Here is a 20,157-nt window from a genome sequence, read left to right as displayed (position 1 = left end):
TACTCTGTCACATTCTCCATACGCCCCCAATTTATCAACCACAGAGACTTTGAAATGTTATTAAGAGGCACGAGGTTTCTATTTCAGCTGAAGGAAAAAAAAATGTCATCAACGAGGAAGCCAAGCTGGTACTCAGAGGATCAAGGGAGATCCTCGCCTCCGCCGGCCCCTCAGTCTGATGTTTTATAAAAAGATTGCTTTGGGGCTAATCTGGTATCACTTTGTCTTTAGGTGTGAAGGACTGGAAAAGAATAAACTTGTGAGCTGAAGAAACCCTGAATGGAAAGGGGCTTGAGTGGGAGGTGTCAGCAGGGACGGTGCGATTGGCTGTCTGTAGGCCATCTGTGTGTGTTGGGGGGGGGGAATGCTGAGAAGGCAATGTGGTGCCGGGGCTGCCTCTTCAGATCAAATCCCACAGGATCCAAGGATGGATGGAGCTGCCTTGGGGAGGGGAAATGCCCGGTTATCCTCGGTGTACCAAGTGTTTCCCATGGCCACTGTGACAAGGTGCTTTAAAAGAAAGTGAGGTCATAGTGGAAAGTGTATCAGCAGGGCTGCATCCTGTTGGAGGCTATAGGGGAGAAACTGTCTCTTTACCTCTCCCAAATTCTAGAGGACATCCAGTTTCCTTGGTTTGTGACCCTCTGTCATCCATCTTCATTGCAAGCAGAGGACTTCTCAAATCTGTGGTCTCCACATCTCCTCTCCCTGGATCCTTCTACTTTCCTCTTAGAAAGATGGTTGTAATGACTTCGGGCCTCTTCGTGTACTCTAGGGTAATCTCTCAACCTGACCGTCTTTAAGCACATCTGCAAAGATCCCTTTTGCCAAGAAAGGAAATGAACACACAGGTTGCAGGGATTAGAATGTGAGATGTCTTTGGGGACCATAATTCAGTCTCCCATATTAAGGCTGTGAAACTCAGCTATGTTTCCATGGTGACTTTTGGGTCAAGAGCTTCCACGGTGGTCATTGCTCTCATGGCTTGTAATTCTCTTCCCTGTTTCCTGGATTACATAGAGCTGGGTGAGGATCAATTGTCAAACCAGGGCCTGACCTTGGAGTTGTGTTCACCCATCTTATTTTTGGTACTGAGGAGTAAGTCCATGGTACTGAGCTATATCCCTAGCCCTTTCTATTTTTTTTTTTATTTTATTTTGAGGTAGGATCTCACTAAATTGCTGAGGCTGACCTCAAACTTGTTATCCTCCTGCCTCAGCCTCCCAAGTTGCTGAGATTATAGTTATGCAGCACAATAACTATTCCATTTTATTTTTTAATTTTGGTACTGGGGATTGAATTCAGGGGCACTTGACCACTGAGCCACATCCCCAGCCCTATTTTGTATTTTATTTAGAGACAGGGTCTCACTAAGTTGCTTATTGCCTTGTCTTTGCTGAGGCTTTGAACTTGTGATCTTCCTGCCTCAACCTTCCAAGCCGCTGGGATTATAGGGGTGCAGCACTGCGCCCGACTCCCTGTTTTATTTTTAATCTAAGAAAACAATAAAGAAGTATTAATGTGGGCTGGGGATGTGGCTCAAGCGGTAGCGCGCTCGCCTGGCATGCGTGTGGCCCGGGTTCGATCCTCAGCACCACATACAAACAAAGATGTTGTGTCCGCTGAGAACTAAAAAATAAATATTAAAAATTCTCTCTCTCTCCTCTCTCACTCTCTCTTTAAAAAAAAAAAAAAAGAAGTATTAATGTCAAGTCACAAAATGTCAGAATCAAGGGTATCTAAGACACTGTGTGAGATCCAACTCTCTTCATCTTATACCTGAGGTTCAGAGAGTCTGATACAACCTGTGAAGGTCAACAGCTAGTAAGTGAACAAGAGATGTGCACCCACTTCCTACTTCTCATGACCATGCCTTGCTTGAGAATTAGGCTTCAGCCTTAGTCGCTATGTGATTTTGCCATTCCCCAACCCAGGTGAAATGGGGTTAATAACAACACATTTAAAAAAACACAAGAAAAACAAAAGTTAAATTTCAAGAAGTTTACTGATCTAAGGCAACTACTGTTTACCAATGGGGCTGATGCACAAAATGACAGAATAGGGCCAACTGGATTGAAACTAAGGATGAAGACATTTTTTTCTTAGGTTCAGAAATATGCCTAAGGAATAGACCCGAAATAAGTATGGAGGGAAAAGTCTAGCTTTTTTTTTTTTTTAATGCTTGTTAATAGAAAAGCATGGGTGTCAGATATTGTCCTAAGTCCCAAGAAAAAGAGAAAAGTTTATTGATATTTACATTTTGGATTTTTCAAACTGCTGAAAATACAGATAAAAACAACTTTTTTATTTTTGGTGGCACTAAGGACTAAACCCAGGGCCTCCTGCTAGGCAAGCGCTTAACTCCTGAGCTACATTCCCAGCCCTTTTCATTTTTTGTTTTGAGACAGTCTCACCAATTGACTTAGGGCTTCACTAAGTTGCTGAGGCTGGTCTTAAACCTGTGTTCCCCCTGCCTCAGTCTCCCGAGTAGCTGGGATTACAGGTGTGCACCATTGTGCTTATGCCCCTTTAAAATTCTTTATGCATTAAGAACATATTCCTGTGCTTAACTAGGACTGTGGAATCTACCAATATGAGATAAAGCACTTAAGGTATGGAAACCCAGAATTTATACAAATCCTGATGCAGATGGGAGAAAGTAGTGCCCTCCTTCTACCTGCTTCGGTTCTTTGCCATTTGGGTTTATAGTTCCCACAGGCCTGATTTATTGATTTACAGCTTATTTTTCCTATGCTATTTGTTAAGTTAGTTTCTTCTCTACTGTAAATCAGGAGACAATGCAGTTTCTTTTGGAAACCAAATGAACACTCTTAGTTCACTTGGCATTTTGTAGTACGATTAATTTGTAAATGTATTTTACAGTCTAGGAATATTTAGGGAAATAAACTAACTAGAGATGATGTGCATAGTTGGATTTGGAAAATAATTAACATTTTCACCTCTTTGTAGCCTTGATATGACCATTGGCAGGAAGAGAAATTAAGCAGAAGGAAGAGAGGAGGGAGATGGTGTTGAAAGGGATGTTTCTGAGATGAGTGGGAGGTGGTGGGGGAGGAGTTGGGCACATCAAATGCCAAAATCCATTTCGGATCATAAGCTGGGTGACCTATAAAGATTGACATTTTTAAAGGATCTTCAACTGATGGTAGACGCCATCTTTGAAAAACCAGTCAGGCTTGGAGTCCAATCAGTCAAGGTTGGGTAAGGGCCACTTCCTCAGAAATTACACATAGAACGAGAGCAGCAGTGAGTAGAGTGAATTTCATAAGCAAGTATCGTTCTCTGGAAGCATTGGGCCGAGCTCTCCGTGCAGCCTTTAATTGAATACCATTGAATGCCACCTAAAGGAGAAAAGAGTAGAGACAGTGGAATATCTTGAGATGTACGATTTTCCTTGTCTCAGATGCTTCAGCTAACTAACATATTAGAAATACATAAATAAAGCAAAACAAAACAAAAATACTAGGTTTATCAAGATATACAAATCTAGTGTCCACAGTACTGGGAACAGTTCATTTTGTCATCTGGTCTTCCAATACTTTCACTTAAACTATTTTAGTTGGGTACATTGCAATACCCAGGCCTTGAAACTGTCAAACAAAACGGCTTTCCAACTCAGATTATAAAAGCTGTGTAATTGCTATTGACTGTATAGAAATTTCTGAAGTGTTAGCTGTTCGGAAGCTTGCTGATAATCACCTCCCAGTTTTACTCAGGTCATGAGTTATTTACAGGGCTGGATCCACAGAAAGATAGGTAGATGTGTGTTTTTCAGAAAAGGAGGCTTATTCATTTTTAAAATTTTTTTCATTATTAGTTGTTCAAAACTTTACAAAGCTCTTGACATATAATATTTTATACATTTGATTCAAGCGGATTATGAACTCCCATTTTTACCCCATATACATATTGCAGAATCACATCGGTTACACATCCACTTTTTTACCTACTGCCATACTACTGTATGTTGTATCCTGCTGCCTTTCCTATCCTCTACTATCCCCCCTCCCCTCCCATCTTCTCTCCCTACCCCATCTACTGCAATTCATTTCTCTCTTTTGTTTTTTTCCCTTTTCCCCTCACTTCCTCTTATATGTAATTTTGTATAACAATTAGGGTCTCCTTCCTTCACCATGCAATTTCCCTTCTCTCTCTCTTTTCCTCCCCCCTCTTGTCCCTGTTTAGTGGTGATCTTCTCCTCATGCTCTTCCCTCCCTATTCTGTTCTTAGTTGCTTTCCTTATATCAAAGATGACATTTGGCATTTGTTTTTTAGGGATTGGCTAGCTTCACTTAGCATAATCTGCTCTATGCCATCCATTTCCCTGCAAATTCCATGATTTTGTCATTTTTTAGTGCAGAGTAATACTCCATTGTGTATAAATGCCACATTTTTTTTTTTTATCCATTCATCTATTGAAGGGCATCTAGGTTGGTTCCACAGTCTAGCTATTGTGAATTGTGCTGCTATGAACATCGATGTAGCAGTATCCCTATAGTACGTTTTTTTAAGGTCTTCAGGGAATAGTCCAAGAAGGGCAATAGCTGGGTCAAATGGTGGTTCCATTCCCAGCTTTCCCAGGAATCTCCATACTGCTTTCCAAATTGGCCTCACCAATTTGCAGTCCCACCAATAATGTACAAGTGTACCCTTTTCCCCACATCCTCGCCAGCACTTGTTGTTGTTTGACTTCATAGTGGCTGCCAATCTTACTGGAGTGAGATGGTATCTTAGGGTGGTTTTGATTTGCATTTCTCTGACTGCTAGCGATGGTGAGCATTTTTTCATGTACTTGTTGATTGATTTTATGTCCTCCTCTGAGAAGTGTCTGTTCAGGTCCTTGGCCCATTTGTTGATTGGGTTATTTGTTATCTTATTGTTTAATTTTTTGAGTTCTTTGTATACTCTGGATATTAGGGCTCTATCTGAAGTGTGAGGGGTAAAAATTTGTTCCCATGATGTCGGCTCCCTATTTACCTCTCTTATTGTTTCTCTTGCTGAGAAAAAATTTTTTAGTTTGACTAAGTCCCATTTGTTTATTCTTGTTATTAACTCTTGTGCTATGGGTGTCCTATTAAGGAATTTGGAGCCCGACCCCACAATATGTAGATCAGAGCCAACTTTTTCTTCTATCAGACGCCATGTCTCTGATTTGATATCAAGCTCCTTGATCCATTTTGAGTTAATTTTTGTGCATGGTGAGAGGAGGGGATTCAGTTTCATTTTGTTGCATATGGATTTCCAGTTTTCCCAGCACCATTTGTTGAAGATGCTATCCTTCCTCCATTGCATGCTTTTAGCCCCTTTATCAAATATAAGATAGTTGTAAGTTTGTGGATTAGTCTCTGTGTCCTCTATTCTGTACCATTGGTCCATCCGCCTGTTTTGGTACCAGTACCATGCTGTTTTTGTTACTATTGCTCTGTAGTATAGTTTGAAATCTGGTATCTCTATGCCACCTGATTCACACTTCCTGCTTAGAGTTGCTTTGGCTATTCTGGGTCTTTTATTTTTCCATATGAATTTCATGATTGCTTTATCTATTTCTATAAGAAATGCCATTGGAATTTTGATTGGCATTGCATTAAACCTATAGAGAACTTTTGGTAATATTGCCATTTTGATGATGTTAGTTCTGCCTATCCATGAACAGGGTATATTTTTCCGTCTTCTAAGGTCTCCTTCTATTTCTCTCTTTAGGGTTCTGTATTTTTCATTGTATAAATCTTTCACTTCTTTTGTAACCTGATTCCCAAGTATTTTATTTTTTTGAGGATATTGTGAATGGGGTGTTTTTCCTCATTTCCATTTTAGAAGTTTTGTCGCTGATATACAGAAATGCCTTTGATTTATGCATGTTGATTTTATATCCTGCCACTTTGCTGAATTCATCTATTAGTTCTAGTAGTTTCTTTGTAGACTCTTTTGGGTCTTCTATGTATAGAATCATGTCGCCCGCAAATAGTGATAATTTAAGTTCTTCTTTTCCTATTTTTATGCCTTTAATTTCTTTTGTCTGTCTAATTGCTCTGGCCAGTGTTTCGAGAACTATGTTGAACAGAAGTGGTGAGAGAGGGCATCCCTGTCTTGTTCCAGATTTTAGAGGGAATGCCTTCAATTTTTCTCCATTCAGAATGATGCTAGCCTGAGGCTTATTAGATAGCTTTTACAATGTTGAGGTAAGTTCCTGTTATCCCTAGTTTTTGTAATGTTTTGAACATAAAGGGATGCTGTACTTTGTCGAATGCTTTTTCTGCATCTATTGAGATGATCATATGGTTCTTATCTTTAAGTCTATTGATGTGGTGAATAACATTTATTGATTTCCGTATATTGAACCATCCTTGCATCCCAGGGATGAATCCTACTTGACCATGGTGCACAGTTTTTTTGATGTATTTTTGTATCCGATTCGCCAGAATTTTATTGAGGATTTTTGCATCTAGGTTCATTGGAGATATTGGTCTGTAATTTTCTTTCTTTGAAGTGTCTTTGTCTGGTTTCGGAATCAGGGTGATGTTGGCCTCATAGAATGAATTTGGAAGAGCTCCCTCTTTTTCTATTTCCTGAAATAACTTGAAAAGTATTGGTATTAATTCTTCTTTAAAGGTTTTGTAAAATTCTGCTGTATACCCATCCGGTCCTGGGCTTTTCTTGGTTGGTAGTCTTTTGATTGCTTCTTCTATTTCATCCATTGATTGGTCTGTTCAAATTGTGTGTATCCTCCTGACTCAGTCTAGGCAAATCATATGATTTAAGAAATTTATCGATATCTTCACTATCTTCTATTTTATTGGAATATAGGGTTTCAAAATAATTTCTAATTGTCTTCTGTATTTCTGTAGCATCTGTTGTGATATTGCCTTTTTCATCCCATATGTTAGTAATTTGAGTTCTCTCTCTTCTTCTCTTTGTTAGCATGGCTAAGGGTCTGTTGATCTTATTTATTTTTTTCGAAGAACCAACTTTTAGTTTTGTCAATTTTTTCAATAGTTTATTTTGTTTCCATTTCGTTGATTTCTGCTCTGATTTTAATTATTTCTTGCCTTCTGCTACATTTGCTGTTGTTTTGCTCTTCCTTTTCTAGGGCTTTGAGATGAAGTGTGAGCTCATTTATTTGTTGGTTTTTTCTTTGTTTGAGGAATGACCTCAAGTCGATGAATTTCCCTCTTAAAACTGCTTTCATTGTGTCCCATAGATTCCGATATGTTTTGTATATATTTCCATTTATCTCTTTAAGAATTATTTGATTTCCTCCTTTATGTCTTCTGTATCCCATTGATCATTCAGTAACATATTGTTCATTTTCCATGTGATGTAGGATTTTTCCTTCCTTCTTTTATCATTGATTTCCAGTTTCATTCCCTTATGATCGGATATGGTGCATGGTATTATCTCTACCCCTTTATATTTCCTGAGGTTGCCCTATGGCATAATATATGGTCTATTTTTGAGAAGGATCCATGTGCTACTGAGAAAAAAGTATAACCACTTGATGATGGTTGATATATTCTATATATGTCAGTTAAGTCTAGGTTATTGATTGTGATATTGAGTTCTATAGTTTCTTTATTCAACTTTTGTTTGGAGGATCTGTCCAATGGTGAGAGAGGTGTATTGAAGTCACCCATAATTATTGTGTTGTGGTCTATTTGATTCTTGAACTTGAGGAGAGTTTGTTTTATGAACGTCAAAGCACCATTATTTGGTGCATAAATATTGATAATTGTTATGTCTTGTTGGTGAATGGTTCCTTTTATCAGTATATAATGTCCTTCCTTAACCCTTTTGATTAACTTAGTCTTGAAGTTGATTTTATTTGATATGAGGATGGCCACCCCTGCTTCTTACAAGGACCGTGTGCGTGGTATATTTTTTCCCAACCTTTCACCTTCAGCCTGTGTATGTCTTTTCCAATCAGATGAGTCTCCTGGAGGCAGCATATTGTCAGATTTGTTTTTTTAATCCATGTTAGCAGTCTATGTCGCTTTATTGGAGAGTTTAAGCCATTAACGTTTAGAGTTACTATTGATATATGGTTCGTACTTCCATCCATGTTTGATTATTTATCTCTCTTTTTTTTAAAAAAATTTGGTTTGTTTCTCCATGATTAGCTTTCCCCCTGCCCTCTGGCTTTACTGAGGTACTTCCCACTGTTGGTTTTGGCTATTGTTTTTTATTTCTTCCTCGTGTAGTGTTTTGCTCAATATGATTTGCAATGCTGGTTTTCTGGCTGCAAATTCTTTTAACTTTTGTTTATAATGAAAGATTTTTATTTCGTTGTCATACCTGAAGCTTAATTTTGCTGGATACAAAATTCTTGGTTGGCATCCATTGTCTTTCAGTGTTTGAAATATGTTGTTCCAGGATCTTCTCGCTTTCAGTGTCTGTGATGAAGAATCCATTTTTAACCTTATTTGTTTACCCCTGAATGTAATCTGCCTCCTTTCTCTTGTAGCTTTTAATATTTTCTCTTTGTTCTGTATATTGGATATCTTCATAACAATGTGTCTTGGCGTTGGTCTCCTGTGATTTTGTATGCTTGGTGTCCTGTATGCATCTACAATTTGTACATCCGTTTCCTTTTTTATTTCTGGAAAGTTTTCTATAATTATTTCATTCAGCAGGTTGCTCATTCCCTTGGTTTGAACCTCTATATCTTCCTCTATCCCAATGACTCTTAAGTTTGTTTTTTTTATGTTATCCAATATCTCTTGGATGTTTTTCTTGTGATTTTTTACCAGCCTCTCTGAGTTGGCTAGACTCTTTTCAAGATGATATATTTTGTCTTCATTATCTGACGTTCTGGCTTCTACTTGCTCCACTCTGTTAGTGACACTCTCATTTGAGTTTTTAATTTGGTTTATAGTTTCCTTCATTTCTAGAATTATTGTTTGATTTGTTTTATAATCTCTATCTCTTGATAAAGATGCTTATTTGCTTCTTTTATCTGTTTATGTAATTCATTTTCAATGTGTTCTTTCATTGCTTGAATTTGCTGTCTCCTATCCTCTTTAAGATTCCATTCCATCTGTCTAAGGTATCCCTTGAGTTCTTTATTTGACCATTTTTCTGATGACTCTAGGTCCTCCTGAATATTTAGGCTGTCCTGCATTGTTTGTACTCCTTTTCTTCTTTGCTTTTTCATGCTGCTCATGTTACTTCTTGTTCTGTTTGACTGCTGAGTTGCTGTTTACTCCTATAAATTTATTTGATGCTTGGGAGGAAAGGTATTAGAAGGGAAGGGAAGAAGTCACTAATGAGAATGAGAGTAAGCAGGTAGAATTCAAGGAAGGGGGAATAAGGAAATTGAAAAGAAATGAAAAGACAAAAGAAAAAAAATAGAAACTAAAAAAAGAAAAAAAAATTTTTAAAAATAAAAATAAAAAATAAAAAAATCATAAAAAAATATTTAAAAAATTTTTAAAAAAATAAAAAAATGAAAAAATAAAAAAATGAAAATGAAAAAAAAATAAAAAAATTTAATAAATGCAGTCTTAGAGTTTGATTAACTTTTCCATTAGATGGAGCTGTGCCCACCGGGCCAAGCTTCTCACCTCAATACACGGGAACCAATCACTGCGCAGCAGCTCCTCCTCCCCAACTGGGCGGGTTTCCAATCCTAAGTGCCTAGGGCCTTCTCTTGTGTCTAGTTACTTCCCCACTTTTCCTCAAGCAAGGCCCCACTCACCAGTGACGCTCACCACAATATTGGCTACACACCACGTCTGCTGCTCCTGGGAGCCCTATTTTCTTGAATGACTGGGCACACTCTCTCTGTTTGCCATTCCCTCAGATCCTAAGTTTGTGGAGCTTGGGGCTGAGAACACTCAGCATATTTTGCTTGCCCTCCAGTAGCCACGCACCGGGTAGCTGGTGCAAGAGACCTCAGTTGTCAGTGCTGGTGGGAGGGGTAGCCGGGGGTCCCGCGCCACAGGTCCCGTGCCACTCCTGATTTTCTTGGTCTGACTATCACACTCACGGGAGAGCTGGGAGGGGCCCTTGAGGTTTCCCCGCTGTGTGGAGAGGGAAGGCTAGGGGGTTACACACCTGTCGCCACCGGTTTCAATGAAGTTATCTCCTCTGCCGCATTCTGGTGACGTCAGTTCTCTGCCATGGTGGTATCCCATGCAAATGGCGACAGTTTGTTCCCTTTGCCGAGTGACCAATGCAACGGGTGGGTCCTGACTGGCTCTCCCAAGCCCCGTCCCAATCCTGTGGCCACTGCCTATGAAAGCTCGGTTGGTATTAACCTCCGCAGGTTCAGAAGGGGCCGACCAGTTGTTTCAGCAGGATTGTTTAGTGCTGAGTCACAGCGATTTATCTGCGAGACGCAGGTGAATGGGACTTGAATTCAGCCCATCCGGGCTTGGTGTGTGTTCTGAGAGGCACAGACTGTTCGCCTCAGATCCACGTCAGCTCAGAATTGCCTAGTGATCCTGAGCAAACAGCATTTAGATGGTTTAAGACTCCCTATGCCCGTGCAGCTGAAGAGGTCAGAGACTTGATCTCTTCGCGCCTGCCGCCATGTTGGATCTCCAGGAGGCTTATTCATGACCCCACTAATTTTCTTTCCCCCTGGTTAAAGAAGTGATGAACATTCTCTGTAGAAAAGGCTGTGGATCAATCCTTTAATACATGACCCTTTGGGGTACATTCAAAATCCACACTAGCAACTCTCCTCCATAACAAATAATTAACTGCCCCAAATGTTGATAATGCCAAAGTTGAGAAACCTTGTTAATAAAACTATCAAAAATTAAAATTTTAGATTTGTTTGTTTCATAACAGTGTGGAATGGCAAAATTTCCAGGTTAGGAAACTCTTCTTCCCATGATGTTTTAGTCACTCCAGGTCTTTGACCCACCACAGTTATCACTGATGTTTTGCTCTGTAAACTTTTGGGCTCTTTCTTATGCACAGAGTCCTTTCCTATTGGGATGTCAGTCAGATTAGATGACTTTGTCCATGTTCAGGGATCGAAGAGCAATGCCTGAGAACCAATCTCCATCTCCCAGTTTTACCCAGTTCATGAGATATTTACAGGGCTGGAACCACAACAGGATTATGTAGAAGTGTGTTTCTCAGTAAAGGAGGCTTTTCATGACCCCACTAATTTTCTTCCCCTCTAGTTAAAGAAGTGATGAACATTCTCTCTAGAAAATGTGAAGAATGAACAAAAGTGCAAAGCACAAGGGACCTTGGTATCGTGCCCTGTCAATAATGATGGGGCTCTGACTAATGTGGAGCAGAGAGAGGGGAGATAGGCTATCAAGTGTGAAGAGAGTGTGATAACCCTTTTAATTGCAAATCCCCTCCAGATGTGACCCATGATTCTTTTCCTTTCTCTCAACTAGTTTGACCTCCTCTAATGTTTGTTCTTCCTTTCCAATTTCTGGAGGTGGGGGCCAGGTGGGACAGTGTTAGGTCATTGGTGGGGGGGGTTCACTGAAGGGGATATTGGGATCTTAGCCCATTGATTTTCTGTTTGTTTTTTTTTTTTTTTTTTTTTGCTTCCTGGCCACCATGAGGTAAATGGCTTCACCTGTCATGTTCTCCAACTACGAAATTGGAGAAATGTAGAGTTTTGCTTTGTTGATTTGTATTTATATGTAGTATTCTGTATGTACTACTGTTTTACAACTGATCCCCCCCAATCCCCCAGCTGTCTGCAGTGTTTTCGGTATCATGTTAAAAACAGATCTAGTTCATTCTAAGCATTCAATTGCTTGAGCACAACATAGTTCAACAGCTTATTGTAGGTGCGTCTTCAGGCCAATTCCACTGCTTTGCTGTTAAACACAATGTTGTCATGATAACCTTGATGCATATAAATATTTCTCTGTGGCAGATACCAAGAAAAATAATTGCTTTGAAGAAGGCTATGCTCATTTAACATTTTACTTTATTTTTTAATTTTTAAAAAGTTGTCAGTGGACCTTTATTTATTCGTATGCAATGCTGAGAATCAAACCTAGTGCCTCACATATGCTAGGCAAGCACTCTACCACTGAGCCATGGACCACAGCCCATCATTTAACATTTTAATAAAAATTTGCAAATTATCTAAAAAAAGGTGTAACCAATCTAAATTGCCATTGAAAATGTCTGAAACTTCCCATCTCTCCACACTATTATGAAACCTTAATATAATAAATTTTTGTATTTAACAATTTGATGGATTAAAAATATTACATATATTTCTGTAATTTGCATTGTCTTGATTTTTATCAACAAGTTTGAGCATTATTTTTGCTTTTAGGCATATTTATACTTTCTCCTCTAGGAATTGCCTTCATATTTTCTTTAACAATTTTTTTCCTGATAGTTGGTATTTTTTAAAATTGATTTTCTAGAAATTCTTCATTCTGGATAAATGTTAATATATTTTTTTCTGTTATCTATGTTACAACTATTTCTACCCATTTTATTCCTTATGTTTTACACATTGGAGTTTTTAAAATAAATTTAAACATTTTTATATATTTAAATTTATCTATCATTTCCTTATAAATTTTGGGATTGCGATGTTAAGGAGACCGTGTCTTTTTCAAACTCAATATATGTGTCCTCTCACATTTTCTTCTAGTTTTAAGTCATGTGAATTTTTATGCTTAATTTTATTATTTATTTATTTTTGTGGTGCTGGGGAGGGAACTCAGGGCCTCACATATTCTAGGCAAGTGCTCTGCCACTGAGCTATGTCCCCAGTCCTTTCTTTAGGTTTAACTTTTTAGTCCAGGTGGACCAGGTCAGATTCACTGGCATGTAGTTTGTGAAGTGGCTCAGGGTCCCATGTTTACAAGGACTCTGTAAATTAACCATTATTTTTTTTAACGTGAATAGTTTAAATGAGGCCATATAGAAATTTATCAGTGCTCCAGACTCATACTTCATGCAATTAAATCTTGGCTACAACACTCATTAGCTGTGTAACTTTGTACAAGTTATTTAATCTGTGCCTCAGCTTTCTCATCTTTAAAATGGCAACAGTGATAGCCATGTCCAGCAGACGTCAGTGTATTGCTGGTGAACGTTTGTTGTTATAAGGGTTTTCTCTTATAACTTTTTTTTTGTGTGTGTGTTTGTGTTTGTGTGTTGCTGGGGATTGAACCCAGGACCTTGTGCATGCGAGGCAAGCACTCTACCAACTGAACTATATCCACAGCTCTCCCTTATAACTCTAATATGTGTATATCAAGTGCCCAGACTTATCTTTACTGCCAAAAATACATGCTGGAAAAAGATAGCCTTTTTACTATAAAGGGCTGGGAAAACTGGATATACATAACTAGAAGAATGAAATTAGATCCCTGTCTCTCACTCTGCATAAAAGTCAGATCAAAATGGATCAAAGACCTAGGAATTAGACCAGAAACCTTGCATCTGCCAGAAGAAAACACAGGGTAAACAGTTTATCATATAAGTGCAAGCACCAACTTTCTCAACAAGACACCTACAATGCAAGAAATAAAATTGAGAATCAATAAGTGGGATGCTGAAAGCTTTTAAAAAGCTTTTGCACAGCAAAAAAAAAAAAAAAATGTGAAGAAAGCCAACAGAATGGGAGAAATTCTTTGCCACATAGGGAATTAATATCCAGAATATAGAAGAACTTAAGAAACTCAATGCCCCAAAAAGTAAAATTTAAAAACAAACAACAACAACAAACTAAAACTCCATTCAAAAAATGGGAAGGACTAAATAGAAATTTCTCAAAAGAAAAAAACACAAATGCCCAACAAACGTGAATAACTGTTCAAAATCTTTAGCAATTAGGGAAATACAAATCAAAACTACACTAATATTTCATCTCACTTCAGTCAGAATGGCAATAACACAATAATAATAATTAAGAACACAGATAATAATAAATGTTGGTGAGGATGTGGAGAAAAAGGTACACTCATACATTGTTGGTAGAGCTGCAAATTGGTACAGCCATTCTGGAAAGCAGTGTGGAGATTCTTCAAAAAGCTAAGAATGGGACCACCATAAGACCCAGCTATCTCACTTTTTGCTATTTATTCAAAAGAACTAAAATCAGCACACTATAATTGTACAACCACTTCAATGCTTATAACAGCACAATTCACAGCAATCAAATTATGGAATCAGTCTATATGTCTGTCAATAGATGAATTGTTCAAGAAAATGTGGTATAGATACACAAAGGAGCTTACTCAGCCACCAAGAATGAAATAATGGCATTTGCCAGATGAAAATGGAGAACATCATGCTAAGTGAAAAAGCCTGACTCAGAAAATCGAGAGTTGACTATTTTCTCTCATATGGTAGAAACTAGAATAAAATAAGAGAAAGAAGGCAGCGGAGGCAGGGATCAGATAGCATACGGACATAGAGAAGATCAGTGGCATAGAAGAAGGAGAACAAGAGGGAGGGAGGAAGGATGGGAACGGGGAAGAAATATGGAATGAATCCATAAATAAATCCTGCTTTATTTATTTATTTTAAAATATTTATTTTTTAGTTGTTGATGGACACAATATCTTTATTTTATTTATTTAGTTTTATGTGGTGCTGAGGCTCGAACCCAGGGCCTCGCATGTGCTAGGCCAAGTGCTCTGCCACTGAGCCACAACCCCAGCCTGTGTTATATGTATTTATAAATATACCAGAGGGAATTTCATCTATATGTATATATAGAAAGTACCAATTAAAAACCATGGAGCAAAAAGAACAGAGGAAGGAGAATAGGGGAAGGGAAGTAAGGAAAAGGAGACGACAGGGAATGGGGAAAGAAGTCAAATTCCTTGGGCTGGGGTTGTGGCTCAGTGGTAGAGCACTTGCCTAGCATGCGTGAGGCACCGGGTTCCAGCCTCAGCACCACATAAAGAAAAATAAAAGCATTGTCCATCTACAATTAAAAAAAGAAAAAAAAGAAATCAAATTCCTTGCATGTATGATTTTGTCAAAATGAACCCAACTACTATGTATAATTATAATGTTCTAACAAAAATATTAAAAAAATTTAAAATGAAAAAAAAAAGACTTACCTTTAATGTGAATCTTTTTTAAACAATACTGACCAGGTTTTGTTCTGCAGGTTCCAAAGTCCAAAAGACATCCATGGAAGGGGACTGAGAGATTGCATGCTTTACAAATCATACTTGCCTCAAGCTGGATTCCAGAGATGAAAAAACAATGGGAAAATAGTGCTGGATACCAGAGAGAAAAAATAGATGGGGTTGGGGGGGAAGGAGGAAGAAGAAAAAATAAAGAAGAGATTTTCAACTTTAAAAAGTAAGCAATATTAAACTTTTTTTTTCAAAAACTCACATAAATTAAAATCATTTTGATATTCTAACAGGGGAAAAATTAAAGCATATGGTACATAAATGATTGAAAGCACCCTGAACTGATAGTAATCAGAAATGAGAACTAGTGGTTTAAATGACTTAGTTAAAATTTATTCATTAAATAATTTAGTGCTTCATTAAATCAAACCAAAGTTATTTCACCAGAGAATTTCAGCTGCATAATTGCTGTTAGGACTTCATTTCAATGCCTAAGGTAGCATATAATACATAATGGGTTCTTCATGAATATTTATTACTTGATTAATGTTTACTTATTGGTTATCTTCAATACTCAGATTTAGTGGCTCAAATATGTTATTCATTTTGTTATGTAGATTGAGTTCTGAGATTCTTGATCTTAGGAAACACAAGTAAGATTGTAAAGGTGTTATCTAGAATATTGGTTTTCAAATTCCAATAGGCATCAGATTTATTTAAATGATTAAAATGAATAGATTCCCAAGGACCCCACATACCTGAGTTAGAATCTATGAAAAAGGGCCCTGGAATTTGTATTTTGTATATGCTAAAATAGCTGAGGGGATATGATTTGGTCATAGATGTCTGGATTGTTATAGTATTGGAGAATCACTGGTTTTTCAATTATAGGATTGAAACTCATGCAGAGATCCTTGGTCAGTGATGAAGAGTTCAGCACCATCATCAAAAATGGTTCAGAGGTTGAGGATGCAGCTCAGTTGGTAGAGTGCTTGCCTCACATGCATAGGGCCCTGGGTTTAATGCCCAACACCACCAAAAAAAAAAATAAATAAATAAATAAACACACAAAAAAACAAAAAAACAAAACCAAAATAAAACCCTAAAACCAAACCAAACCAAACCAAAAAAACAACTCGGCTTGTTAAAAGATTCTTCTGTAATTGAGCCAAAATTTGACCTAATGTTCACAGTTTCCATCTTTTAAATATATAATGACCACCACCTATTCACTGATAACGCCCCCCCCAAAAAAAATTTACATGCATTAGCACAATCATTCACCCAACTTCAATACCTTTCCACCAGGTATCATAGTTTCTCTCATTTCATATAAAAGAAAACTGAGGTCTTAATGGTTTGCTGAAGTGGCAGAGACAGAGGGTTTGTTGAAATCCAAGCCTTTTTTGGCAAGTTCATGGTATCCCTAAAATTGCCAATCTTTTTTTTTTTTTAACCCAGGGGCGCTTCACCACTGAGCCACATCCCCAGTCCCCTCCCCCCGCCTCCCCCCCCTTTTTTTTGTTTTGAGGGAAGGTCTCAGTTGCTTAGGTCCTCATAAATTGCTGGGAGGGAGGCTTTGAATCTTTTGAGCTTCCTGCCTCAGCTTCCCAACTGCTGGGATTACAGACATGTGCCATCATGCCTGGCAAAAATATTGACTCCCTCCTTTTATTCCCTTTGTTCTGGTTGGGGATAGTACTCAGGATCTCTTACATGCTAGGCAACAGTTCTGCCAATGAGCTATTCCTCAGCCTGCCCTCCTTTTATGTGTACCAGACCTGATCAACCTCTTCCTGATGGAGACCTTGGCTCCTCCTGGCTTAGGTTCTATTGATTACTTGATCACTGGCCTGGCTGTTTCTTCAAATCACCCAAATGAGTTTTCTTCTGGATTTATGATCACTCAATCTCACAACTTGCCCTTGGAGATCCGCCACATTACTTAGACCTTTGGTACTAGGAGGCCCCAAGATGGAGTGCTCACACAATACTTAAATCACCCCCTGCCCGGCTCCTTGCCTGAGGCCGCTGAACTGTTTCTGGATGAGACCTGCTCCAGGTTTAATCCCTTCCTCTCAAACTGTCCCACCTTCTGATTTCCCATTCCAAGGTCCATAGCCTTTTTCCTCCTAAAACCTTGATTCTGGTATCCTTCATTGCAAATGAAGACGATATCTTGACTGCCAGCCCTTTTTGGTGACTGTAATTCTGCAGCTACTTGAATACTTACAAATATGTTCTCAGATTCCCCTTTTCTTTCTTCCAGTCTCCTTTTGTCTAAAAATTTACTGTAGATTTTATTAACTACATGGCAGGTTCCAATTTGGAACCTAAGATTAATGCTTTCTTTTTATTTATTTTATTTTATTTTATTTTTTTAAAGAGAGAGTGAGAGAGGAGAGAGAGAGAGAGAGAGAGAGAATTTTTAATATTTATTTTTAAGTTCTCGGCGGACACAACATCTTTGTTGGTATGTGGTGCTGAGGATCGAACCTGGGCCGCACGCATGCCAGGCGAGCGGGCTACCGCTTGAGCCACATCCCCAGCCCCTAAGATTAATGCTTTAGATTAGATGTAAGATGAATGCTTTCCTTACATGAATAATTCTGATGTATGCTATTCTATGTATGACTTTATTAGTGGAGGAATATCCAACATTTTGTGTATGTGTATGTGTGTGTGTGTGTATAGCTATTATAAGTCGTATGTAAATGTTATATGTATATGTATATGTATATATACATATATAGTCGTATACAAGTCACAAATATATAGTTTTTCCAAAATGTGTTATAAATCATGATGATGGTGACCTTTTTAAATTCTCTTCATTTCATGGTCAGTGTTGAGAAGCAGAAGTTAAGTACTAACAACAAAATTTCTCTTTATGCTGAATTTTCTTCTTTTGCTCTCACATCTTCCTTTTTGTCCAGAAAAATTAATGCAATCCCCTGAATTCATTTTTCATGATATCCAAGGTACAGAAGATGTTTTCTTGTGATTTTTCACCTATTTGATGTTTTCAACTATTTTCTTGTGAGTTTTCACTGCCTCTCTTTAGACAGAGCTTTTCTTCTTGTGTTGGAGGCTAGCTGGCTTCCCCTATTTATGTTATATGCCAAACATAGGGGGCATTTGATTGTTGACCCCAGTATTTGGTACCAAATGTCTCCAAGTCTCAAAATTAGGGTTTTATTTATTCTGGGGTATCTTTTAGATTCCTCCTACTGAAGTGTGGTCTCAATACCAGTAGCTTCAGTCACGTTTGGAAACTTGTTGGAGATGCAGAATCTTGGGACCTCAGGCTTTCCCTGAGACCTACTGAATCTAACCCTCTCCTTGTTGATAAGCTGGCCAGGTGACTCCTCCGTACATCGTGCCATAGAAGCCAGCTTCTTTTGCTCCTTCCTCTTTCTTCTTCTAAGGAACTCTGTTTAACTCTATGTGCAGTAAGAGAACATCTGTGCTCCTTGCCCTCTTACCACTGTACAGAGAGGGAGGAGGATCCCATGTGGTGCTGGATCTTCCTTGTTTGGAGACATTACCTTTCTGAACACCCACCTCGTTTGAGGCACTTTAGGAATTCTGTAAAAGGAATAAAAATAATTCCCTGGAACTCCTTCAGTGGTTTTTATAAATAAAGGAATGTTGGAGTCTGTGGAAATGAGCACTTCGAAGAGGAAAAGTGCTTGGAGGCCCTGGCTTTGCTTTGTTTTTTGTTGCAATTAGTTCTCTCACTTTCCTGTATTTATACCAGCCGAGTTTGGTATGTATTTTTTTTTAATTTTTTATTTTTTTGTGGGGCTGGGGATTGAATCCAGGGTCTGTGCATGCTAGGCAAGCACTCTACCAACTGAGCTATATCCCCAGCCCTGGTATGTATTTTCTAACTTAGCAATAACGATAATCATCTGTGATACTCTACCAACTCAATTTCCTCCTCTATAAAATGGGAAAAACAGCTGTCATGAGGATTACGTGAATTCATACAAATTAAATGTTTAGGATAGAACCCGAAATACAGTATGTGATCAGTAAATTTTAGCTCCCATTATTATTAGTTGAGTGCTTACTTAGGCCTTGTTATAAGAATGCAGAAGTTAACAGGGTCTTTTACGAGGCAGAAGATGGTTAACCCAAGAGTAGGTTTGGAAGAAGCAGCAAGAGAAGATGTTCCTAACATTAGTATTTTTCAAATCACCTCATCTGAGGCTACCTTCCACTTAGTCATATTATAGTTCTGCTATTTCTTTTCTTTTAAGAAAAATTTTTTGGAAGTTGTAGATGGACAGAATGCCTTTATTTATTTTTATGTGGTGCTGAGGATCGAACCCAGTGCCTCACACATGCTAGGCAAGCGCTCTGCCACTGAGCTACAGCCCCAGCCCTAGTTCTGCTATTTCTTATGTAATTTCTTAATAACTTACCACTCAAAAGGCAGAATGAGATGAAAACACGAACAAGGACCATCCTTCTCATTCTTAGATTTGTAGCCAAAAGGAAGATGGAAGGAAAGACACGTCCCACCAGTAAACCTCTCCTGGGGAAGTAATACCGTCACACATTTATGTCAGCAATTTTAAAAAGGGAAACAACTGGGAAGGTTTCATTCATTTCACTGAGAATGTATACGTACATTTATTTTGTGAAGGAGGAAAAATAAACCACTTATCTTTGTAAAAAGTATTCACCACAAAACTTCTAATTCTAGAATATTTTAAGTTTAAATATCTTCTTATTATCAAAGGCCACATTCTCCTTTCATTGTCTCCTTGAATTTCTATTGTTTAATACAAAAATATGAAGCAAGATAGATGATGTTTTAGGAAAATATTCATTTAAGCTTCTTCACAAATTAATGCTTTCATCACAAAAAACCATATGTTTAAGGAAAAAAATCATCATAATCATAATCACCATAGTTAACCATAGTTAATATAAGGGGAAAGAAATTGTTGGATTGGCTAAAATACAGCACTTCAGTTTTTCACAACTTACCCCCGATCTTCTTTGTGAAGGTCTTGTGGAAGTTTAATTGGTCTGAACTTCTTTAAAAAATTGACAACAAGTAAAGTCTCTGACACAATGAAGTCTG

General features: G+C 38.1%; 1 protein-coding gene across 1 annotated transcript; it reads right to left on the bottom strand.

Moving 5' to 3' along the window:
* Positions 1-2,069: 2,069 nt before the first annotated feature.
* Positions 2,070-15,195, bottom strand: C4H9orf57 (chromosome 4 C9orf57 homolog). Its single transcript, XM_078047504.1, has 2 exons — positions 15,039-15,195; positions 2,070-3,362 (listed from the first exon to the last, which is right to left on the bottom strand). Exons 1-2 carry the CDS (start codon positions 15,148-15,150, stop codon positions 3,238-3,240), a joined length of 237 nt encoding a protein of 78 aa, XP_077903630.1. The 5' UTR covers positions 15,151-15,195; the 3' UTR covers positions 2,070-3,237.
* Between the last annotated feature and the right edge of the window lie 4,962 nt (positions 15,196-20,157).

This window comes from Ictidomys tridecemlineatus, chromosome 4 (assembly GCF_052094955.1).
Source record: "Ictidomys tridecemlineatus isolate mIctTri1 chromosome 4, mIctTri1.hap1, whole genome shotgun sequence".
Taxonomy (NCBI): domain Eukaryota; kingdom Metazoa; phylum Chordata; class Mammalia; order Rodentia; family Sciuridae; genus Ictidomys; species Ictidomys tridecemlineatus.
Note: the sequence above shows the minus strand (reverse complement) of the source record. Positions and strands in the feature narration are given on the sequence as shown.

Bases quoted from the DNA above. Each gene is read 5' to 3' on its own strand.
- C4H9orf57 (XM_078047504.1), bottom strand. From the start codon at position 15,150: ATGATTTGTAAAGCATGCAATCTCTCAGTCCCCTTCCATGGATGTCTT. The intron at 3,363-15,038 runs GTAAGTCTTTTT...TTTCTCCTTTAG, and splicing joins AAAAAAGATTCACATTAAAG to GTGGCATTCAATGGTATTCA.